Here is a 26,426-nt window from a genome sequence, read left to right on the forward strand (position 1 = left end):
CTCCCTCTCCCTCTCCCTCTCCCTCTCCCTCTCCCTCTCCCTCTCCTTCTCCCTCTTCTGCCTCCTCTGCCTCCTCTGCCTCCTCTGCCTCCTCTGCCTCCTCTGCCTCCTCTGCCTCCTCTGCCTCCTCTGCCTCCTCTGCCTCCTCTGCCTCCTTGGCACTGTGGAATAGTTGTGATGGTTCATCTGATATCTATGCCTAGGTTCTAGGTATCAAAGTCAAAACCTCAAGTATCTAGGTCCTTATCTTTATCTGAGAAGTCCCTCCCAGCACCATTGATGCTTTTCTTTTTATTACCAGAGCAAGAATCCATGATCATCATTCTCTTTGTCCTACTCCCTGTCTTACTCACATTATCTTATTCTATCCCAAGCCACCCAGTTGCTTAAAGAACATGAAGATATATATTTAATTTTGAATGTGACTATGGACCAAAGTTGGGATGTTGTACCTGCAAATCAAGTCTATTCCAACACCACTAAGCTGTATTCCAGCCCTTGTCTTTTAGACAAGTTTGTCTTATTACACTGACCAGCCTCAATCTCATGATCTTCCTAATTCTGCCTCTCATTTATGGGATTACAGACATATGCCATTAGATCTAGCCAAGGAGGAAGCAGGTAATGAATTCAGTGCACATGCCCCTGAGGCATATTGAGGAGCCAAAGAATGAAACCACTTGCTTGTGTAATAGGTCCATTTTTTTTTTAATTTAAGATAAGTTGCAATCTGTCTCTTATTTCCCAATTCCCATCCTTGCACGATATTCCGATGATGGTGCATTAGTACATTCAGTTTCCATGTAGATCACTGAACTGACATAGGAGACATCTTTTCTTTGCCTTATTTGCTTATTTATCTATTTATTTATTTATCTATCTATCTATCTATCTATCTATCTATCTATTTATTTATTGTAATTTTACCACAATTATTGCATTTTACAAAAGCAGCATTTGCTAAATACTTAAACATAGAGAAGATTAAAAGACAAAGTGAAAATTAAAAGATAAAGTGTCAGGCAGGAAACTAAATTTCAAGTAGTGTAGAAATTAAAGTACCATATGGACATGATTTCTATATACAGATGTATTCCATTTTGTGTTACTACCCCTTTATGAAGAGATTAATGTAATCTCAGTTCTCATAAGTAATTTAATTTAAATTAAAGTCAATCACCTCAGGCAGCATAACAGCAAATGTCATGACAAGCTAAGAGAAAATCTCGAAATTAAGTATGTTTAAATTCTGCTTGTTGTAGTTGATTGTCCCATGTGCTCTAGACTATAAAAGTTCTTGATGCTGCATTATCCTCCTGTTTATCTTCTAATTTGCTCTGAAAACTGCAGTTGTAAACATATTGTTATCTATGGTAAGTAGTCCTTCGCCCATATTTCTGTGAGTAACCCATGAAACTTGATTCATCAAGTTGGGCTCTTGTAAATAACCCCTCACACATGTTCCTATAAGCAATTCTAATTAAACTTATTGGTCCACTTAAAAAGTGAACATGGGAATAGAATCATTTGGAAGGAAAACAATAGGAGCTGTACTGGAATTTTAAAAGGAGAACAATGGTGTACACATGATAAAGATACCCACATGAATATATGGACATGTTATAATAGGGCATGTCATTACAAACCAATAAACAATTAAAGAAATAATCATAGAAGAAAACAAATAAGGCAAACAAAGGGTTTCTTCTTGAATACACTGCTCCTCAGCAATTTTGAATAAATGTCTGTGGTATTTACAGTCTGATCCATTCATTTGGATTGTTATTTACAACATTATGGTTTTAATTTACAATTTGTCTGTGTAAGCCTCCTGTCCCTAGTAGACTAAAATATGACTGTGTTTCAGAGTGTGAGTTATATTTCTGTATTTCCCTTGGCATCCATAGGACCAAGTCTTGCCTTCTCCAAATGCTCCTTGATTGATGGAGGATTCAAGCAGCCAAAATTTCAGTGCCAAATGTCACTAGGAAACCTCTTCTTGCATTACCCATAAATTATGTTCTCAAGCTTTCCTAGAAGGCACCATGGATCTGGAGGCCTTTGGTCAGCATATGACAGGGTAGTCATCTGGTACTGTCATCATTAGTGTCTGACAGAATAACTGAGGTTGAATATGACAGTGCTCATTTTCTACTGTTGACCTAAACATACAGTTCTAACTTCTGCATGCTAAAATTATGTTCCAGCCTGAGACAATTTCAATCCCCCAAGGTACACTTTATCACTGACAAGTTCTGTGTACCTTTCTGATTCTGTTATGCATAATCATAACTAATAGAAGATTGACAGGAAAATAATATTTAAATACAAGTCTCCTAAATCTCTATGGATGATCAAAATGTAAAGATATGCCCTCTCTGATACATACAAACACCTCTGTTACAAAACCCTGTTATCAAATTTGCAAGCTTCCATTTTCTCATTCTACTCAGAGTATTTTATTTAAGAAACATGGACTCTTAGCTCTTCCAAGTTCTAATATTTCTTGATAACACTCTCACTCGGAACCAGACCACTAATACATCACTTGAAATAGAGTCAATATCCAAATTTCTGTATTTACATTAAATCACACTAAAATATTGTATGTGCTTGAATGCCTATATTGGTAGCTGGCTTCTAAATCATGGAGAATATCTGAACTGTAATAATAAATGGACTCGAAGGAGCTGATCTTATCTCATATATGTTCTCCAAATAAGAAGGATCATGGATTATGCTTCATAACTGTGAACATAAAAAATATTATCACTCAAAGTGATTAATTCACCTCAATTTGCATTATAAGTCAACTTCTCATCACTATGCTAAGTGTTTCAGGCATTTTTTTCTGCCATTGATCATTACTATAACTTTAGAAAGAAGTTTTATGGTTGTTCATGTGTGTTTTTGTATGAGGTACAGATGCACATATGAGCATACACATGGAAACCAGAAGACAGCCTTAGGTTTCACCCCAAGGAACACAACCTGCCACCTCTGAGACAAGGCCTCTTACTGGCCTGGAGCTTACTGATTAAGCTGGGCTAGCTGGCCAGCAAGATCCAAGGATCCATCAGTCCCCACCCAACCCAGATAGGGTTAAGATTTGTATGCCACTATGGTCAGTTTTTTTTTTTATGGTGTCTTGGGATTCAATTCAATTCCTTGTGCTTTTAATACAAACATTTACAACTAATCTGTCTTGAAAGCTTAGAAAATATTTTCCCTGTTTTTCCTGTAATAGACTCATAGGTGATCTCCTGTGACTTACACTTCTTTATTGAGACACACTTGTTGAATTAATAACTTATCCATGAGTTGATGTAGTGGTTTGAATATGCTCGGCCCAAAAAGTGGCACTATTTGGAGGTGTGGCCTTGTTGGAATAGGTGTGGCCTTGCTGGAGGAAGTGTGTCACTCTGGGTGTGGGCTTTAAGACTCTCTTTGTAGCTGCTGGGAAGTCAGTCTTCTGTCTGCCTTTGGATGAAGATGGAGAACTCTCAGGTCCTCATGTCCCAATCTGCCTGGATGCTGCCATACTCCACCTTGACGATAATTTACTGAAACTCTGAACCTATAAGCCAGCCCCAATTAAATATTGTCCTTAAAAGAATTGCCTTGGTCTTGCTGTCTGTTCATAGCAGTAAAACTCTAACTAAGACAGTTGATCTTATTTCTTGATGTCTAACAAATAGAATATGGCAGAAGTGGTTGGTTGCCATGCCCAAGATTAGATCAGAAAAAGCCTATGGCTTCTATTTTGGGTTTTGTCACAGTCATTATTGACTGAAAATATTAGAAGATTTAGAATCAACTCAGGGTATATCTTTGAGAGACTCTACACTGGGTTAATTGAGGTGGGAAGAGCCACTCTCAGTATGGGTGTTACCAATCACTGCCTTGAGTCCTGCACTCAATGAAAAGGATAAACTGAGCTAAGTGTTCATCTCTCTCTGTTTCTGGACTGCAGATGCCACATGACCAACCAGCTACCTCAAGCTCCTGCCATCATAGGATGCCCTCAAGCTGTGAGCTGAAATTAATTCTTCCCTGAATTTGTACTGAGAGAGCTTGTGTCAAGAGAACTTCTTCAAAGGTGATAGCATAGGGCATAAAATAATCTTCAGCAACACTGTCTCAACGTATACATGAACTTGAGACTTCCCCATGACCTAACCAGACTTTTACTATTATATCATATTCTTTAATATTGAACTTAATTATATTTAGTCTATTTGAGTAATAAAATTCACATAACAGGAGAAGAATGGCTTCTAACAGAGAATAATACATTGTATAATGTATAATGATAGTCCACAGCACTGCAATAGAATATTGACTTAGATTATTTAATCTTTAGATTTCTCACAGGCTTTGGTGACAGTTCCATACACTTCTGCCCTAGCTTAGAAATATGACCTAACTTCTTTCAGTACTTGCCATCTAAGAAAATATAGTGCCTCTTGATGGCCAAGAGATATCCACAGGATAGCTAATGGAGTTAATGGTGAGAGATGAGAAATATTCTATCTTTCCTCTTATAAGAAATTCAGTTTGGAAGCTCCACAAAGAACACATTAACTTAATGCAATTGCTATTTTTTCCAGAGGAACCAAAATTGGTTCCTACCATGCATGTTGTATAGCTCAAAACTACCTGTAACTCCTCTTCTGAGTTTAGTGTGCACATATTCACACAAATGAAGTATAGAAAACATGCACCACACATACACATGCTCACACACACATGTACACACTCAAACAGGCACAAGACTGTTTCTCAGAATTCAGCCAATTTAGAACCATTTATAAAGGTTTCATCTTATCCGTAAGCAGCATAAAGCAGTATATACTTAGTACCCTTAAAATGTGTTTAAGAAATACAATTGTTAAAGCTCATCAATTAATATGAAATAGAACATGGGGGCTGTAAAACCTAATCCCATGATGTTGTAGAAATATGGCATGGAAGCCAGACAAATTGTAAATGAATTTGCAGCTCTATCATTATGGAACTTGTGGTTCTGGAGACATCTCTGTAATCCTTCATTTCCTAGTGTGCAAAGTATGAAAACAACAGACTTTTCCTAGGGGGAATAGTAAAGATGATATGATGAAAGCGATCTCTATTCCGGACCAAGTAGGCTACTCTATAGATGTCATAGGTTGTGTGAAATATTTCTGGATGTGAAAGCTAACTCTCATTTTTCTGATTATCCTACAGTGAAGCAGTTGAGAAACATGTTGAAGTACCCATGGTTAATTCAAACTTATGTTATTTTGTTTGTCTAAATAATAGATGTGAAGGAAGGCAAGCCTTTTGACATTTATAGTATATTTTCCAGCACTGGACCACCCTTCATCCTCGTGTATGATTTGGTATGTTTTAGGCAGAAACTTGGCCTTGGATGGCTTAGGTGAAGAAATATTTATAAACAAAGGAAAGGGGAAGAGAATTGGGGTGTGAAACAGGAAGGGACAGGGAGAAGAGGATGGTGAGAAGACACTAAGGCAGACAGGGAATGGTGAGAGAAGAGGGGAGGTGAGGAGAAGAGAGGTTAGGGGAGAAGAGGGGAGGAGGGGAGGGTGATTACGGAAGAAATCAACGAAGTCTGTACCTGTGAGGATTTCAGTTCCATGTCCTGCCACTTTCTTAATCAGGAGCCTCAGAGTACCACCCTCTAGAATAAGTAGCAGTGTTCTTGAGCCTTCAGACAGCTTTGTGGACAAAAGCAGACCATCTTCATTCCATGTTCGAAACTGGAAACTCACTGACAGACCATCAATTTGAGGGGTTCCTGGCAGTAGCAAATAACTGCTCCTGGAGTTGACAAATGTGATGGGCACAATTTGTGATTCTGAGCAAGAAAAGGTGACATTTCCCTGAAAAACAATAAAATACAAACAAATAAAAGCCATTTTTTAAAATTTGGCAATATGATAAACAGTCAGTATATACAACCATACAGCACTGACCTTAAATTCAGTATCATTCCACATTTAACTTCAGAATCTTAAGGGGAATAATATGTCAGCGTTGCTCAGGTCAATTCATTCTGTTCATGTCTTAAGATCACAATGCTATCTGTAAAAGGCAGTCTAAGATTCTAAAGAGTAGGGCAAGAAAAAGTCAAGATCTTCTAGGGAACTAAAGATATAAAAATAATTACTTTAATACCCTGAGAAAAGCCATGTTTTGTGTCAACTCTATTCCAAACTCTAGAATAGCACTGAATAAAATACACATAGAAGAATACTATTATAAGAAGGAATGTGCTACAGAGAGATTGATTGTGCCTCTCTAAGAAGAATGGCATGAGAGGAAGAGAGAAAGAGAGAGAGAGAGAGAGAGAGAGAAAGAGAGGGAGGGAGGGAGGGAGGGAGGGAGGGAGGGAGGGAGGGAGGGAGGAGAAAGGCTTTTTAGGAAGAGATACCTTCATGGAAGGGGGTGGGCAAGGAGAGGAAGGAATGTGCTTCTGTTGTAACTGTCTTCAAAGATACACTGCAAAAGTCTTTGGGAAATAAGCACAATGGAACCACTGGGGAGCACAGAGAAATGGAAGGAATTAGAAGGGATGGTAAATTCCAAGGACATAAAACAGAAACAGAGAACAACACTAAAGTGATGTTGGCTACGTTTTAAATTTAGTAAGAATATTTGAAGTTAGTAGTACAGGATAAAGCTAAACCTGCAAGAATATTAAAAATGTCTTATATTAGTTGGGGGATGTAGCTCAGGTGATTGAGGGCTCATCTAGCATATACAAAGCCACTAATAAATCTTCAGAAACATATAAGCTAGGCAAGCACACCTGTAATTTAGATCTCAGGAGATAGATGCAGGGGGGTCAGAAGTTTAGGGTTACCCTTGACTACTTAATGATCAGATTGGGCTGCAAGAGACAACAACAAAAAGAATCAGTTTGACTAAAGTAGAGAAAGGGGTGATCAGATTACTATTTGCATAATTCCATAAGAAATAGATTCCTGTATGTATAAGACCCACAATATAAGTTCACATCAGCATATTGACCCTTTCTATAGAGTAGTATAGAAAACAGCCTGGACTATTGTTTGAAGAGTGCAGAAGGGTTATTTTGTAAAAGTCATTTGGTGTTAAGATAACAAACTCTACATCCAAACATATCATGCCTTCATTTGAACTACCTAGCTACTTTAGGCTCTAAAACATAATCTCCAAAACAATGAGTGCCCCTCTACTAGTCTCATTCAACAATGCTATATATTACATACCCCACAGATGCATCCTTCTATAACCATTGAACATCAATTTTGCATGACAGGATTCAATTTTGGTAGCTCTCCTTCCCAGGCCAATACTATTGGTGGAAACAAGGGAGGCCACCTCTAGGAACCATGATATTCAGGTCAGCTGCTTATACCCAATTTCCACTAGTGTCCAAGTGTCAGGGCAAGATACTTAGTGCAGATCAGGAAGCCACAAGTCTAACCCACAGCATCACTTTTCAGAGGAGACATTCATAGGTTTGGATTTAATAAATAACTACTTGCTATGCCAGAATACTGACCTGAGTGCACATTTTCAGAAACCAAATAAAGTGCTTGTGTGGCAGTGTACAATTGTAATCCCAGAGCAAGCAGCTAGATACAGATGTGTTCTGGATGCTTGCTAACCAGGCAGTAAATTTAAATTGATGAATTCCAGGTCCAAGGAGAGACCCTGTCTGAAAATTTAATTTGAAAAGCAACAGAAGCAGAAAGTTCATAGTAAGTGCTGGCTTCTACAAACATATACCTCCAGACTCCTGCATAGCATATAAACAAAACATCTCAAGGTCTCAACTACATTTCTTTATGGTTTTTGTGTGTTCATATAAACAAATAACCAGACCAAATTGAAATTGTAACAATACTTGTACATTTGTAATCATTCACTATTCACGCAGCAATTAGGCTACCTAAGCATGAGTCATTGCTTGTGGTTATACAGATGTTTTCATATCTTTAGAAATGATTTCCACAGTTAATGGTTGCAGGGGATATTCATCAAGAAACACCAGGCTAGGCAAAAGGCCAAATACTTATATGTGACCTCTAGATTCTGCACTAGGCAGGCTTTATGACTCTACTTAAAGGACATACAAACCTTATCTTAATTAAGTCAGAATTGAGATTGGTATGCATACTGCTTGGTCTCCAAAGCCTGTGTATCTCACAGGAGGTCTGCCCTAACCAGGGACATAGATGAGTCCACTTCCACCAATACCCTTGAGAGCTGGGACCCCTCCCCCACCAAGCCCCCCAGACATGGAATCAATCCCACTTTGCCCAAGCTCCATTGACAATCCAATATGTACATTCACCTGTACCCATGGGAAATCTGCATGTCTGCCCCACCACCCTACTAAATAGCTGGCCTGTCTCCCAGGAGGTCTGCTCTAACCAGGGACACAGGAGGCCTGCTCTAACCAGGGACACTGGAGGCCTGCTCTAACCAGGGACATTGGAGGCTTACCCTAACAAGAGACAGTACTACCTCCCTCCCAGGTGGCCTGCTTAAACCCAGGTCACACAGCTCTACATATCTCTGAGGAGGACTGCTCCAATCTGAGCCACCCAGGCCAGTTAACACCAGAAATAACCAGATAGAGAAAGGCAGGCTCAAGAACATAAGAAAACAGAAGCCAATGTAATGTGACACCATCAGAAACCAGTTCTCCTACCACAACAAATCCTCAATACCCTAACACAGATGAAGAGCAGGGTTCTGACCTAAAATCCCATCTCCTTAAGATGATAGATGCTCTTAAGGTGCATATAAATAATTCTCTTAAATAAATACAGGAAAACACAGGCAAACAGTTAGAAGCCCATAAAGAGGAATCAAATAAATCTCTTAAAGAAATACAGAAAAATATAATAAAAAGAGTGAAGGAATTGAACAGAATCATTCAAGACCTAAAAATGAAAATATAAACAATAAAGAAATCACAGATGGAGGCAAACTTGAAGATGGAAAACATAGGAAAGAGAAGAGAGAACCTCAGATATATAAGATACTTACTTGTCTTAGTCAGGGTTTCTATTCCTGCATAAAACATCATAACCAAGAAACAAGATGCAGAGGAAAAGGTTTATTCAGGTTACACATCTATATTGCTGTTCATCACTAAATGAAATCAGGAACTTGACTGAAACTCAAGCAGGTCAGGAAAGCAGAAGCTGAGGCAGAGACCATGGAGGGATATTACTGGCTTGCTTCCCCTGGCTTACTCAGCTTGCTTTCTTATAGAACCCAAGACTAGCAGCCTAGGGATGGTGCCACCAATGAGCTGGGCCCTATCCTCTTGTTCACTAATTGAAAAAATGCCTTACAGCTGGATCTCATGGAGGCATTTCCTCAAGGGAGGCTCCTTTCTCTGTGATAACTCCAGCTTGTGTCAAGTTGACACACAAAACAACCCAGTAAAATGGACCCCTTGTCAACTTGACACACGAATATATTACTATTAAGTCTGAAGCCTTACTTTTTTATTCATCCTGAAGATCAAAATAACTTTAGAAGTCCCACAGTCTTTACAAATTCGAAAACGAATTTACAATTCGTTTAAAATATCCAATCTCTTAAAATTCAAAGTCTTTTTACAATTCAAAGTCTCTGTACTGTGGGTTTCATTAAAATACTTTCTTCCTTCAAGAAGGAAAGCTACCACTACACAGTTATAATCAAAAGCAAAATCAAACTCTTAACTGTACAATGTCTGGGACTCACTCATGATCTTCTGGGCTCCTCCTTGTGCTTGGGTAACTTCTCAAGTTCTGCCCTTAATAGTACACACCTTTTCTTCTTGGCTCCAGTTGCCTGTACTCCACTGCTGCTGTTGTTCTTGGTGGTCATCTCATGGTACTGGCAACTCCAAAACACTGCTGTCTTCTACTGCAACAAGGCTTCACCAATAGTCTCTCATAGGCCCTCATCAGCATGCAAAGCCTCAACTCCTTTGCATGACCCCATGAGTCCTGAGCCATCAATTGTAACTGAAGCTTCATCTTCACCAATGGCCTTCCACAGCCTCTCACATTGCCTAGCCTCAGCTGTTCTTCATGATCCCTTCATGCCTTCTAAACCAATACCACCTGACCCTTACAAATTACCAAGTCCAGCTGCAGTATGAGGTACAACTAGAGCTATCACTGGAACAAGCTTCTTTGTGCTCTCAGATAACAATTTCCAGAAGATTTTTCACCTCAATGATGTTGGTCTCTCTCCTTTTTTAATTCAATATTTTATTTATTTACATTTCAAATGTTATCCCCCTTCCCAGTTTCCCCTCTGCACAACACCTACCCCATTTCCATCCCCTAGATGCTTCTATGGGCTTCTCACCCACCCACTCCCACCTCACTGCCCTGGCATTCCCCTACACTGGGATATCGAGCCTCTATAGGACCAACGGCCTCTCCTCCTATTGATGACAGACAAGGCCATCCTCTGCTATATATGAAGCTGGAGCCATGGGTCCCCCCATGTGTACTGTTTGGTTGGTGGTTTAGTCCCTGGCAACTCTGGGGGAGAGGTCTCATTGGTTGATATTATTATTCTTCCTATGAGGTTGCAAACTTCTTCAGCTCCTTCAGTCCTTTTCCTAACTTCTCCATTGGTGATCCCATGCTCAGTCCAATGGTTGGCTGCATCCATCCACATCTGTATTTGTCTGGATCTGGCAGAGCCTCTCAGGAGACAGCTATATCTGGCTACTGTCAGCAAGCACTTCTTGGCAACTATAATAGTGTCTGGGATTGGTGTCTATATGCTGTATGGGTTGCCAAATAGGAAAGTCTCTGGATGGTCTTTCCTTCAGACTCTCCTCCACACATTGTCCCTGTATTTCCTTTAGTGAGTATTTTGTTCCCCCTCCTAAGAAGGACTGAAGAATCCACACTTTGGTCTCTTCTTAAACACCACTAATCTCTTCGATCCAGCTAACTAGCATCAATAGTCCCATTAATGCAAAAAATTTCACTTTAGGATTTCTGGTATCTTATTAATCACAGCTGACTCCTCACCCCCAGCTAACTAAAACCATAGAATATTCATAATGAAAATATCAGTGGCCCTGAAAAGAGTCTTTAATATTCCCTCTGAAATTTCACAAGCCAGGCCTGAATCGTTTGCACTATTCTCAACATTATATTCCAAGCTCTTACAGAAATTTCCACAGAGTTCTTAATATCTTAACATCCTCCTAGCCCAAAGTTCCAATGTCCTTTCACTCTCCTTCCCAAAACATTTTCAGCTTGTCAGAGGAACACCCCACTATAATGGTATCAATTTGTCTTAATTAGGGTTTCTATTCCTGGACAAAACATGACCAAGAAGGAAGTTAGAGAGGAAAGGCTTACCCTCAGCTTACACTTTCACACTGCTGTTCATCATCAAAGGAAATCAGGACTGGACCTCAAGCAGGTCAAGAAGCAGGAGCTGAGGCAGAGGCCATGTAGGAATGTTACTTACTGGCTTGCTTCCCCTGGTTTGTGCAGCTTGCTTTCTTATAGAACCCAAGACTACCAACCCAGGGATGGCACCACCCACAACAGGCTAGGCCCTCCCCCCTTGATCACTAAGTGTGAAAATGCCTTATAACTGGATCTTATAGAGGTATTTCCTCAAGGGAGGCTCCTTTCTCTATGATAACTTCAGCTTGGGTCAAGTTGACACACAAATCCAGCCAGTACAATGCTATCAAAGATATTCGTACATTGGGCAAGGAAAATACAAAGTGTTAAAAGTTACTAGCCCAAAACATACAGGAAATTTCGGACATAATGAAAAGGCCAAACCTAAGAATAAGAGCAACAAAGGAGGGTGAAGTTTGAAGTTCAAAGGGCCAGAAAACATACTCAAGAAAGTCATAGAAGAAAACTTTCATAACATAAAGAAAGAGATGACTATAAGCATAGAAGAAGCCTACAGAACACCAAATAGATTGGATCAGAAAAGAAAATCCTTCCTTTAAACATAGTTATCAAAATACTAAATAAACAAACCAAAGGATGAGTATTGAGTTTTAAGGGGAAAAGGCCAAGTAACATATAAAGGTAGACCTATCAAAGTTACTCCAGACTTTTCACCAGAGATTCTAAAAGCCAAAAGATTGTGGACTAATATCATACAGACACTAAGAGACCACATACGATAGCCCAGACTACTACACCCAGAATAATTCTTAATCACCATAGAGGGAGAAACCAAGACATTCCACGAAAAAACAAACAAACAAACAAACAAACAAATTTACACAATATGTTTCTACCAATCCAACCCTACAGAGGCTACTAGAAGAAAATCTCCAATTCAAAGAGGGTAACTACACCCAAGGAAACACAAGAAATTAAGCATCTCACAATAAACCCAAAAGAAGATAGCCACACATATAATACATGTCACAGCAACAAAAATAACACAAAATAGGAATCATTGCTCATCAATATCTCTCAACCTCAGGGAACCAATTCCCCAATATAAAGATACAGGCTAACAGATTGGATATGTAAAAATGATCCATCATTCTGCTGCATACAATAAAAGCACCTCAAAACAAAGACAGTCACTATCTCAGAGTAAAGGGCTGCAAAAAAGTTTTCCAAGCAAATGGTCACAAGAAAAAAGGTGGAGTAGCAATTCTAAAATCCAATAATATAGACTTTCAACCAAAAGTAATAAAAAGTGTTGGGGAAAGACACTTCATACTCAAAGGAAAATGCACATGATGAAGTCTCAATTTTGAACATCTATACCACAAATCCAAGGACACTCAGGTTCATAAAAAGAAACATGACTAAAATACAAAACACACATTGAATCCAACACAATAATAGAAGGAGACTTCAATACTTCACTGTCACCAATAGACAGGACATTGAAACAGAAACTAAACAGAGATAGAGTGACACTAACAGATGTTATGAAGCAAATGGATTTATCATATATATGTATGTATATATATTAAACATTTTACCCCCAAACAAAAGAATATGCCTTTTTCCCAGTGCCTCATGAAACTGTCTGCATAACTAATCGTAAAACTGAATACAAAACAACCATCAATATTGAAATAATTTCATGCACTCTGTCAGATCACATAGTCAAAGGCTAGAGATAAATAACAACTAAAATAAGAGAAAGCTCACATACTCATGGAGACTGAACAAACCTATACTCAATGATAACTTGGTCATGGTAAAAGAAAGAAAGAAATTAATGACTTTCTGGAAGTAATAAAAATGAAGGCCCAGCATACCCAAATTTATGGGACACAATGAAAGCAGTCTTAAGACAAAACTTCATTGCACTAAGTGACTTTATTAAGAAATTGGATTATAAGAAGGAATTAAGTAACTCCCTTAAAGAAATACAGGAGAGTACAAGTAAACAGATAGAAACCCTTAAAGAGGAATCACAGAAATCCCTTAAAGAAATGCAAGAAAACACAAAGAAGGAATTAAACAAAAACATTCAGGATCTGAAACTGGAAATAGAAACAATAAAGAAAGTTCAAAGGGAGACAACCATGGAGATAGAAAACCTAAGAAAGAGATCAGGAGTCATAGACGCAAGCATCACCAACTGAATACAAGAGATAGAAGAGAGAATCTCAAATGCAGAAGATACGGTGGAAAATATTGACACAGTTGTCAAAGAAAATGCAAAATGCAAAAACCTCCTAACTCAAAACATCCAGGAAATCCAGGACACAATGAGAAGATCAAACCTAAGGATAATAGGTATAGATGAGAATGAACATTCACAATTTAAAGGGCCAGTAAATATCTTCAACAAAATTATTGAGGAAAACTTCCCTAACCTAAAGAACAAGATGCCCATAAACATACAAGAAGCCTACAGAACACCAAATAGACTAGACCAGAAAAGAAATACCTCCCGTCACATAATAATCAAAACATCAGATGCACAAAACAAAGAAAAAATACTAAAAGCAGTAAGGGAAAAAGGTCAAGTAACATATAAAGGCAGACCTATAAGAATTACACCAGACTTCTCACCAGAGACTATAAAAGCCAGAAGAGCCTGGACTGACATCATACAGACCCTAAGAGAACACAATTGCCAGCCCAGATTACTATACCCAGCAAAACTCTCAATCAATATAGATGGTGAAACCAAGATATTCCATGACAAAACCAAATTTGCACAATATCTTCCCTCAAACCCAGCACTTCAAAGGATAATTGATGGAAAACGCCAACACAAGGAGGGAAACTACAACCTAGAAAAAGCAAGGAAGTAATCTTCCAACAACTCCAACAGAAGATAACTATATAAACATAACTTTACCTCTAATAACAAAAATAACAGGAAGCCACAATCATTTTTCCTTAATATCTCTTAACATCAATGGTCTCAATTCCCCAATAAAAAGACGCAGACTATCAGACTGGATACACAAACAAGACCCAGAATTTTGCTGCATACAAGAAACGCACCTCAGTGACAAAGACAGACACCACCTCAGAATAAACAGGTGGAAAACAATTTTCCAAGCGAATGGTCCCAAGAAACAAGCTGGAGTAGCCATTCTAATATCAAATAAAATCGATTTTCATCCAAAAGTAATCAAAAAAGATAAGGAAGGACACTTCATACTCATCAAAGGAAAAATCTACCAACGTGACCTCTCAATTCTGAACATCTATGCTCCAAATGCAAGGGCACCTACATACATAAAAGAAACTTTACTAAAGCTCAAAACACACATTAAACCTCACACAATAATAGTGGGGGATTTCAACACCCCACTCTCAGCAATGGACAGATCATGGAAACAGAAACTAAACCGAGACACTTTGACATTAACAGAAGTTATGAACCAAATGGACTTAACAGACATCTATAGAACATTTCATCCTAAAACGAAAGAATATACCTTTTTCTCAGCACCTCATGGTACCTTCTCCAAAATAGACCATATAATTGGTCACAAAACAACCCTCTACAGATAAAAAAAGATTGAAATAATCCCTTGCATCTTATCAGATCACCACAGACTAAGACTGGTCTTTAATAATGACAAAACCAATGGAAAACCCACATGAACATGGAAACTGAACAACTCTCTACTCAATGATGACTTGGTCAAGGAAGAAATAAAGAAATCAAAGACTTTTTAGAATACAGTGAAAATGAGGACACATCATACGAAAACTTGTGGGACTCCATGAAGGCAGTGCTAAGAGGAAAGCTCATAGCTCTAAGTGCCTACAAAAAGAAACTGGAAAGAGCACACACTAACAAGTTGACTGCACAACTAAAAGCTCTAGAACAAAAAGAAGCAAATACACCCAGGAGGAGTAGAAGGCAGGAAATAATCAAACTCAGGGCTGAAATCAACCAAATAGAAACAGAAAGAACAATACAAAATATCAATAAATCCAGGAGCTGGTTCTTTGAGAAAATCAACAAGATAGATAAACTGTTAGCCAGATTAACCAGAGGGCACAGAGACAGTATCCAAATTAATAAAATCAGAACTGAAAAGGGAGACATAACAACAGAAAATGAAGAAATTCAAAAAATCATCAGATCCTACTACAAAGGCCTATACTCAACAAAACTGGAAAACCTGGAAGAAATGAACAATTTCCTAGACAGATACCAGGTCCCAAAGTTAAACCAGGAGCAGATAAACCATCTAAATAGTCCCATAACCCCTCAGGAAATAGCAGCAGTCATTAAAAGTCTCCCCACTAAAAAAAGCCCAGGACCAGATGGTTTTAGTGCTGAATTCTATCAGACCTTCAAGGAAGACCTAATACCAATTCTCTTCAAACTATTTGACAAAATAGAGACAGAAGGAACACTACCCAATTCGTTCTATGAAGCTACAATTACACTCATACCCAAACCCCACAAGGACCCGACAAAGAAAGAGAACTTCAGACCAATCTCCCTTATGAACATCGATGCAAAAATACTCAATAAAATTCTAGCAAACCGAATCCAAGAACACATCAAAACAATCATCCATCATGATCAAGTAGGTTTTAGCCCAGGAATGCAGGGATGGTTCAATATTCGGAAATCCATCAATGTAATCCACTATATAAACAAACTTAAAGAAAAAAACCACATGATCATCTCACTTGATGCTGAGAAAGCACTTGACAAAATTCAACATCCCTTCATGATAAAAGTCTTGGAAAGATCAGGAATTCAAGGCCCATACCTAAACATAGTAAAAGCAATTTACAGCAAACCAGTAGCCAACATCAAGCTAAATGGAGAGAAACTTGAAGCAATCCCACTAAGATCAGGGACTAGATAAGACTGCCCACTCTCCCCCTACCTATTCAATATAGTACTGGAATTCCTAGCCAGAGCAATTAGACAACAAAAAGAAGTCAAAGGGATACAAATAGGAAAGGAAGAAGTCAAAATATCGCTATTTGCAGATGATATGATACTATACTTAAGTGACTCCCAACTTCCACCAGAGAACTCCTAAACCTGATACACAACTTCAGCAAAGTGGCTGGCTATAAAATCAACTCAAACAAATCAGTAGCCTTCCTCTACATGAAAGATAAACAGACTGAAAAAGCAATTAGGGAAATGACACCTTTCACAATAGTTGCAAATAATATAAAATACCTTGGTGTGAATCTAACCAAGCAAGTGAAAGACCTGTATGACAAGAACTTCAAGTCTCTGAAGAAAGAAATTGAAGAAGATCTCAGAAGAAGGAAAGATCTCCCATGCTCATGGATTGGCAGGATTAATATAATAAAAATGGCCATCTTGCCAAAAGCAATCTACAGATTCAATGCAATCCCCATTAAAATCCCAACTCAATTCTTCACAGAGTTAGAAAAGGAAATTCTCAAATTCATATGGAATAACAAAAAACCCAGGATAGCGAAAACTATTCTCAACAATAAAAGAAATTCTGGAGGAATCACCATCCCTGACCTCAAGCTGTACTACAGAGCAATAGTGATAAAAATTACCTGATATTGGTACAGAGACAGGCAGGAAGATCAATGGAATAGAATTGAAGACCCAGAAATGAACCCACACACCTATGGTCACTTGATCTTTGACAAAGGAGCTAAAACTGTCCAGTGGAAAAAGGACAGCATTTTCAACACATGGTGCTGGTTCAACTGGAGGACAACATGTAGAAGAATGAAAATTGATCCATTCTTATCCCCTTGTACAAAGCTCAAGTCTAAGTGGATAAAGGACCTCCACATAAAACCAGATACACTGAAACTAATAGAAGAGAAGGTGGGGAAGAGCCTTGAATACTTGGGCACAGGGGGAAAGTTCCTGAACAGAACACCAATGGCATATGCTCTAAGATCAAGAATTGACAAATGGGACTTCATAAAATTGCAAAGTTTCTGTAAGGCAAAGGACACTGTCAATAGGACAAAACGACAACCAACAAATTGGGAAAAGATCTTTACCAATCCTTCATCTGATAGAGGGCTAATATCCAATATATACAAAGAACACAAGAAATTAGACTCCAGACAACCAAATTACCCTATTAAAAAATGGGGTATAGAGCTTAACAAAAAATTTTAAACGGAAGAAACTCAAATGGCCAAGAAGCACCTAAATAAATGTTCAGCATCCTTAGTCATCAGGGAAATGCAAATCAAAACAACCCTGAGATTCCATCTCACACCAGTCAGAATGGCTAAGATTAAAAACTCAGGTGATAGTAGATGCTGGCAAAGGTTTGGAGAAAGAGAAACACTCCTCCATTGTTGGTGGGACTGCAAGATGGTGCAACCACTTTGGAAATCAGTCTTGCTGTTCCTCAGAAAATTGGACATAGCATTACCTGAGGATCCAGCTATACCACTCCTAGGCATATACCCAGAAGATGCTCGAACATATGTTCATAGCAAGGACATATGCTCAACTATGTTCATAGCAGCCTTATTTATAATAGCCAGGAGCTGGAAAGAACCCAGATGTCCTTCTACTGAGGAATGGATTCAAAAAAATGTGGTATATTTACACAATGGAATATTACTCAGCTATTAAAAACAATGAATTCGAGAGGTTCCTAGGTAAATGGATGGAACTAGAAATTATCATCCTGAGTGAGGTAAGCCAATCACAAAAGAACACACTTGGTATTCACTCACTGATTATTGGATATTAGCCCAGAACCTTGAAATACCCAAGATGCAACTCACAGGCCACATGAAGCCCATAAACAAGGAAGACCAAGTTGGGGTGATTCGGTCCTTCTTAGAAGGAGCAACAAAATACTCAAGGGAGCAAATATGGACAGAAACTGATGGAGGGGCCATTTCAAGACCACTCCACCTGAGTATCTATCCCATGTGCAATCACCAAAGGTAGAGGCTGATGTGGAAGTCAGGAAGTGCATGCTGATAAGAGCCTGATATGGATATCTCCTCAGAGGTCTTCAAGAGTCTGACATACTCAGAGGCAGATCCTCACAACTAGCCATTGAATTGGTCATGTTGTTCTAAATAGAGGAGTTAGAGTGAAGACTGAAGGAGAGCTGAAAGGATTTGCGGCACCATGAGGAGAGCAACAATACCAACCAACCACAGCTCCCAGGGTCTAAACCACCAGCCTGGGAGCACTTAGGGAGGGATCCAGTGCTTCAGTTGAATATGTAAGAGTGGAGGGCCCTGCTGGGCATAGGTGGAAGAAGAGAACCTTGATGGCATGAAGGCTGGATGCCCCAGGGGGTGGGAATTTTGAGGGTCGGGAGGTGGGAGTGTGTGGGGGGGTAGATAGAGGTTACATCCACAGAGAAGAAGGAGGAGGGGTGAGGGGATTGAGGGTTCCTGGTTGGTTGGGGGATGGGGTAAGGGGACAACATAGGAAATGTAAATAAAACATCCAAGAAAAAAAAGAGAAAAAAAAATAAAAATAAATAAAAAAAAAGAAAAAAAAAGAAAAAAAAAGAAATTGGAAAGAACCTGTACTTTCAACTTAGCAGCACAACTAAGAGCTCTACAACAAAAACAACAAACATACCCAAGTGAAGTATGTGTGCAAAATAGTCAAAATTAGAACTGAAATCAACCAAGTATAAACAAAGAGAACAATTCCAAAAAAAAAAAAAATCAACAAAACGAAGAGCTGGTTCTTTGAGAAAATCAGCAAGACAGACTACCCTTAGCCAAACTAACTAAAACACAGAAGAGTAAAGACAGAATTCCTGTTAACAAAGTAAGAAATGAAAAGGGACACAAAACAACAGAAACAGAGGAAACACAAAATTTGTCAGATGTGACAACAAATTCCTATATTTGACAAAACTGAAAATCTAAAGGATAGGGATGATTTTTTAAACAGATATTACATACCGAAGTTAAATCAAGATTAGGTAAACTATCTAAAAATGGTCATAATCCCTAATGAAATAGAAGCAGTCATTCAAAACATCCCCCCCCCAAAAAAATGCCAGGGACAGACAGTTGTAGTACATCATTTTACCAAACCTACAAAGAAGAGCTAATATCTATACTTCTCAAACTATTCCACAAAATAGAAACAAAAGAAACACTACCTAATTCATTCTATGAAGCCACAATTTCTCTGATACCTAAACCACACAAAGACCCAATAAAGAAATAGAACTTCAGACCAATTTTACTTATGAATATCAATGCAAAAATACTCAATATATTTCTCACAAATCTAAAATCACATCAAATCCAACACTCACCATGATCAAGTAGGCTTTATCCCAGGGATACAGAAATGGTTCAATATATGAAAATCCATCAATGTAATACATGTAATGTGCCATATAAACAAAATGAAAGAAAAAACTCATATGATCATCTCTTTAGATGCTGAAAGAGCCTTTGACAGAATACAATACCCCTTCATCTCAAAAGTCTTGGAAAGTTTAGGGATCCATGGAAAATACCTAAACATAATAAAAGCAACACAGCAAACCAACACCTAACATCAAATTAAATGTACAGAACTTAAAGCAATCCCAATAAAATCAAGGACAAGATAAGGCTGTCTACTCTCTCTATATTCAATGTAGTACTTGAAGTTCTAGCTACAGTAATTAGGTCACAAAAGAGATGAGGAGAATACAAATTGGAAATGTATCACTATTTTTGGATGATATGATAGTATACATAAGTGGCTACCAAAATTCTACCAGAGAAATCCTACAGCTTATGAAAAACTTCTGGAAAGAGGCTGGATATAAAATAATAATGAGGACAACAACAAAATTTGTAGCCTTCCTTTATACAAATGATAAACAGGTTGAGGAAGAAATTAGAGAAATAATACCCTTCACAATAGCCACAAATAATATAACATATCTTGGTGTAATTCTAATCAAGCAAGTGAACACTCTGTATTACAAGAACTTCAAGTCCCCAAAGAAAGAAACCAAAGAAGACCTAAGAAGATGGAAATATCTCCTATGCTCACAGATAGGTAGGATTAACTAAGGGAAAATGACAGTCTTATCAAAAGCAATCTGCAGATTCAATTCAATCCTCATCCTGTGTGTGTATGTGTTTTATTCAGGAACATAAACGATTAAAGTGGATAGTTAATAAACTGCCAGGAATAATTAATTATTTAATTCAACAGTTAGCAGCACTCTCTCAGAGGTGAAGGGGAGGGGGAATGATGTAAAGAACTCTGGGAGGGAGAATCAGGAATGGGCACTACATTTAGGATGCAAGCAAAATTATTAGCTTTTAAAAAGTAAGTCAGGATCAACTCTATATGTTATATTGGTGTTTACTGTGGGAAAGAATCCCATGTATTGCTTATATTCAGTCACTGACACCTGTGTTCCTTCCTGTGCTTTGAATTCCACTATTTTTTTTTGTACTGCAAACATCTGTATATTATGTTATATATCAATTTGCATCTTTGGATTTCTGAAAGATACAAGAAAAACACACTTCCCAGTGTATGAATGACTATGCCAACTATGCAGGCATTTACAGTTGAAATAAAATCACAAATGTTCCATGGAGAGATTAAGAGCTGGTAGTAATTTTTACTTTTCTCTATATCCTGATGTTATTATCATTGCTTGTACTAACAAATTTTCCCCAGCACTGCACTAGAACCAAAATCTGATGCTTTATAGAAGGAGTAGTGCTTGGGAGATCAGAGGGAGACAGATGCAAAAATAATTGAGAGTCTAAAAAGTTGCCTTCACTTAGAGATTTCAAACCTGCAGCTCAGTTCAACTTGAGTATTGGTCACTCAGAATGACAATCAGAGCAGTTACCAAAACAATTAACTGATAGTTGTAGCAGGAAGTTCCTTTGCTTTTTAGAATGATAGCACCTTTACATTCATTGCTATACCTGCTTGTTTGTGTTAGCTACTTTACTTGTTGCTGTGGTCAAACATCTTACAACAAACAACTTAAAGATTAAAGGTTTATTCCATCTAGGAATTTAAGGGTATATGGTTCATCATAACAGACATTATGAAGTGTGGTAGGCATGATGGCAGGAACTTGAGGCAGATGGTCACATCAAGTTCACAGTTATGAAGAAAACACAGGTGGATAGTGGAGTTCAGCTTACTCTCTCCTTTTTATTCAGCCCAAGACTCAGCACAGAAAACTATCCATAATCATGGTAGATCTTCTCACATTACATAACCTACAAAATAATATTGTACAAATGTGCCTTCGAGATTATCTCCTAGGTGGATCTGCTCTATTCTGTTAAAGCAAAGGCTCTGAAGTAGAAACTAAGCTCTTATTGCTAAAGATACACTTCTGAAAAGGGTGTAGAAGCTCCTAAGCTGAAACTAAGCTAAAGTCCCTCCCTGGCAAACGTGTTTGTTGGTTCCAGATGGTGCCATGTAACATTTCAAAGAAAGGAAGCAATCAGAAGTTCTATTTAACTATGATGCGTATGGACCACATCAACATCCAGCTTGGCATAATAACTCTAAGTGTACAATAGTGACAGCTATAATTTGGTGGTAGCCAACATATGTATAATTAGACTTCATATCAGATTAACAAGAGAGGAATCATTGCTGATACTTGAAACCTAGCCAACTGTTCAGGCCTAGTGAAGTCATGGATTATGGAGAAGATCCTAAAACCAGTACTTTAATAAAATAGTACAATTGCTACCTATATCCTAAATATTTGTTCTCATATCCAGAGATAAATGTAGAAATCAAGGTACACAATACCATTACAGAAGTAAATCAACTAATCAAAATACAGATTTATGAAGCCCAGTCCTAACAGATAACATCTTCAATCAGGAAACATTGTGGAAAAAGAAGAAAGGTTATAAGAGCCAGAGTACCAGGAGGTTGCTATAAGATTATATCTCATAGAAATGTCAAAGACCTATAATGCCCCACCAACATGACTGCTCAAACAGGTGCTGAGCAAGGTGATAACAATAGTCACAATAATGTGGACAAATGAAAGACTAGGAGGCATAAACACTGTACAAAGAAGTTTAGACAAGTGAGAAATGCTGAAAGTTGGAGAAAACAGTCTTCCCCAAGATGGAGCTTATTAATTAATTGGTTGTCTAATAACAAATGGCCAGCCTTGACAGCATGCATACATATAATATAAGATTGAACATGTACTTATGTATTTTTTGTGTGTTACAACAATTAATTTTTAAAAAGATATGAGTTTGAAAAAGAACAAGGGTGTGGCTGGGGTTTGGAATAAGGAAAAGGAAGGGGGAAAATGTAAATATATTAAAATCTCAACATTTCACCCATAAAAGGATAAAAACAAACTCTCTGAGGTTGAATATTTTACAGCAAAACAACTTTTGTGTAACTTGTAAGTTTGAAGGTTGAAAAATCTAAAATCTGCTTCATCGAAATATTTGGCACCTGATCAGAGTCTATTGATTGGGTCACAACACAGTAAATGTGTTTCATTTTTGAATCCCCACTTACTCCTTGCTTGGTGCGAGCAATCATTATCTTACCCAGCCTCCACGGCTAGCTTCATCAAGCTGTTCTGGTTTCTGCTTGTCTCTTGTCTGACTAGCAGAGGTCATTTCATCCACTTCAATCAAACCACCAGCTCATGCTTTTCCATGAACGCAGGAAGCTGCATTTGCTCTACGCTGACCAACAAACCAGCTTGGGTTCATTTCTGCTTATCAGACCTAGCCATCAGCTATGATATACCCTACCAGCCCGGGTTGCCAGTTTCTCGAAACTTTCAAACCATAAATGTAGTTGCATCATTGATTTTCTTAATTTGCTTATAACCTCTCGAGTTTGAAGGGTATCCGGTTAAGAAATGGAAGATCATGATACTTCTCAGATTCCATAACTCAGCTGATCAACTCATTTTAAAACACTTCAGCCCAGCCTCAGTCTGTTGTGTATGTGATTGTCCTGTTAGGAAAGTGAGGATAAAGAAACTCCTCTTTTTGGCTCTTTGTCTACTGTCTGAATTAAACAATGGACTCCAGAAAACTGAAATCTCCAGGAATCTCAGACTGGGAGAAGAGAAAGGATGAAGCCCAATTTCAGTCAGAGTCAGAGCTTCTCTTTCTGAAACAGACATGATTATGATTGTGATTGTGATTATGATTATCATGAACATGACATCTTTTCTGCCCACCGTGCAAGAGAGATGGTCTCAGACAATGCTAATGGGCAGAAGTGCTCAGCTATGAATAATTATTATCCTACTTTTAGATCTAAGCCTCTTATTAAGATCTCACAGATGGTAGGGTTGCACATAACTAAGCCCAGCACTCAGGAGATAGAGCTAGGCAGATCGTTGTGAGTTTGAGGCCAGCATTGTCTATTGAGTGAGTACCAGGACAGCCATACAAAGTAACTTTATTTCAAAACACTCTGCAGAAAAAAGATCCCACATAGAGATTTGAGGTACACACTGGACTTCTTTTCTCTTCATGCCCACATGAGGACATTGAATATGTCCCTTTCTTTGCTTTAAGCTACTACTTTTATGAATAGTTGGCCTCTTGAGGAAAAGTAGCTGAGCCACCCATGTCAGACTTGTCATAGCCTAGGTTCTAGGTTCTGACATTATCAAGTGTGTGTGTGTGTGTGTGTGTGTGTGTGTGTGTGTGCATGTGTGCATGTATTGTGTGCCTTAGTTGTTTCTATGGATAAAGCTAACTCATATAAATAGCAATGGTGTAAAATAAATAATAAACTTACTTTCAGAAAATTTGAAGGTACACTTGGATGAAGAGAAGCCTAGTTCCCATAACTTTTTGCTTACACAATGAATAAACTTCTAGCATGAAAAAACACAAGGTTCTTAAGGACTGCTAAAGGATGATAATCTTCCTTGTTTGTGTGTTACACTATCCCTACTAAAGGGTGAAGACATGTTTATATCAAATGAAGCTTTTTAACTCAGTCATTTTTCACTCGGAATTATTTCTATGGCAATCTGACTCATAAGCACACTTGGAGCCTGATTTATCAACCACAAGTGACCTCTCCAGATTCCACAGCCACCATGTATAATCTGTTTTAATTGCCAAGTTAGCCTTCTTCTTCACCCATACCTGAACCCTTTGCAATCCTCAACATAATCTCTATTCCAGTGTGACTTTTATATGGTATATTTTACTTATAGATATTTGCATATTTCTAATAATACCTTATAAAATAATCAGGTATGTATGGCAAATAATTAAGCATTTAATTGAGTGACAGATGAGTAAGGGAATTTGTGGGAGGAGAGATGATGATGATGATGGTGGTGATGATGATAACGGTTATTATATAAAGAAGCTAGTAGCTAGCAAAAGACTAAAAAATTTCTCTACCTGGGCTATTTATAAAATAATTGTACTATAAATACCAGAAAATGGGTGCAGTGTTAATGACAGATAGAAGATTATCAGCCTCCTGTCCCAGAAGTATTTTGAGCATATACTTGCCTCACAGAAACTTGATTTGTACATCTGAATCATTGTCCATCACTGAGTGAAGTCAGGGCAGTAATTCAAGGCAGAAACTAGGAGCCATGTATGTAAGTCCTGAGGAAAGCTGTTTACTTGTTCAATCTGATTTCCTAAATGACCAAGAATCACCTGCCCATGTGTTGCACCACCTACAGGGGACAGAGTTCTCCAACATAAATGAGTCAATTTAATGTCCCACAAACTTGTTTACTGGCCAATCTGATGTGGGTAGTTCCTCAGAAAAGGATCCCATTTCCTAGGTCATATGGATTTGTGTTGAGTTTACAAGTCTAACCAGATCACTAGTCCTCTCTCCCATTCTCAACATGGACTCTTCCCTTCTTAGAAACCATCTTTCTTCTATTTTTCTATTCTCTTTATCAAATGCTTTAAGCTGGAACATGAAGGGAAGGAAATCTTGGCAAGCACTCTCCTATTGGCTCCTGTAACAATAGGCCATTAGAAAATGAATACAGAGCAATCTTGACTTAAATTTTGAGAAGAGATGGAGAGTATTGCATTTTGGTATAATTGCATTCTGGTCATGAATATTTATTAGTGATTGACATTTTAATGTGGGAAACCCTGCTTTTTGGCATTTTCATTATTTCATACTGTGTTAGGCAAATGGTTTCACAGTGCTTAATTTCTATGGAAAAAAAACTGCATGCAATATTGGTCCTGTCTAACCCTTCTGTTTATCCCAGGTCTTATATGAGTTCTCTTTTTTGTAACCTAGGTTGTTGGAGCAGATGGTTCTAGGATTCTCACTGGTTCCCACATTCTAGGACACTGAACACACATATCTTTGTCATGTCATTTTTTGTAGGGAGAGTGATATCTGAATCTTTCTATTGTTACCATGAGAAATACAATTAAGTAAATCTTAAAAGACATTTTCCTTGAATTATACTCCACATAAAGAAGTAACGCTAGACTTCTATCATCAGTTCCTGCTGCAGTGCAGAAAATAATACTCAATCAATATGGCTGATAGTAACACAAGTGTTCATGCCTGTATGAGTACAATCTTATGAATGTGTGTGTGTGCATGTGTATGTCCCTCACTCCTCTCTCTCTCTCTCTCTCTCTCTCTCTCTCTCTCTCTCTCTCTCTCATATAAGAGTGATAACCCTTGATTTTGTGACTGAGTCCTTCAATGAGACTAGGTAACTACAAATTTAGCTATACTTGCTAGCCAACTAGCCTCAAATATCCTCCTATTGTCAGCTCTCAGCACTGACAATACACATTATATCATACCTAGCTTTTTATGAAAGTGATCAGTGTAGAATGCAGAGCCCCAGGCTTGCATAGGGAATACTATTTCACAATTAAATGATACATGCAGATTAGCAGATGACAGCATATCAAATTTAAGTAACATTATTTTAAATGCACTAAGCAGGGAATGACAGCCAACTGCCTAGCTATTTCTTCTTTCTTCCCTCTCAACACTAGTCTCTTGGT

At 38.1% G+C, this 26,426-nt stretch overlaps 1 protein-coding gene across 1 annotated transcript in view; it reads right to left on the reverse strand.

Moving 5' to 3' along the window:
* The window catches only part of LOC114609463 (contactin-associated protein like 5-2), a 737,464-nt gene that overhangs the window by 317,961 nt on the left and 393,077 nt on the right, over positions 1 to 26,426 (reverse strand). The window contains exon 8 of the mRNA XM_028753828.1: positions 5,621 to 5,885. Within this exon, the coding sequence (XP_028609661.1) occupies positions 5,621 to 5,885 (265 nt within the window). The remainder of the gene's footprint in view (positions 1 to 5,620; positions 5,886 to 26,426) is intronic.

Source organism: Grammomys surdaster, unplaced genomic scaffold, assembly GCF_004785775.1.
Source record: "Grammomys surdaster isolate TR1022 unplaced genomic scaffold, NIH_TR_1.0 125973, whole genome shotgun sequence".
Classification (NCBI taxonomy): domain Eukaryota; kingdom Metazoa; phylum Chordata; class Mammalia; order Rodentia; family Muridae; genus Grammomys; species Grammomys surdaster.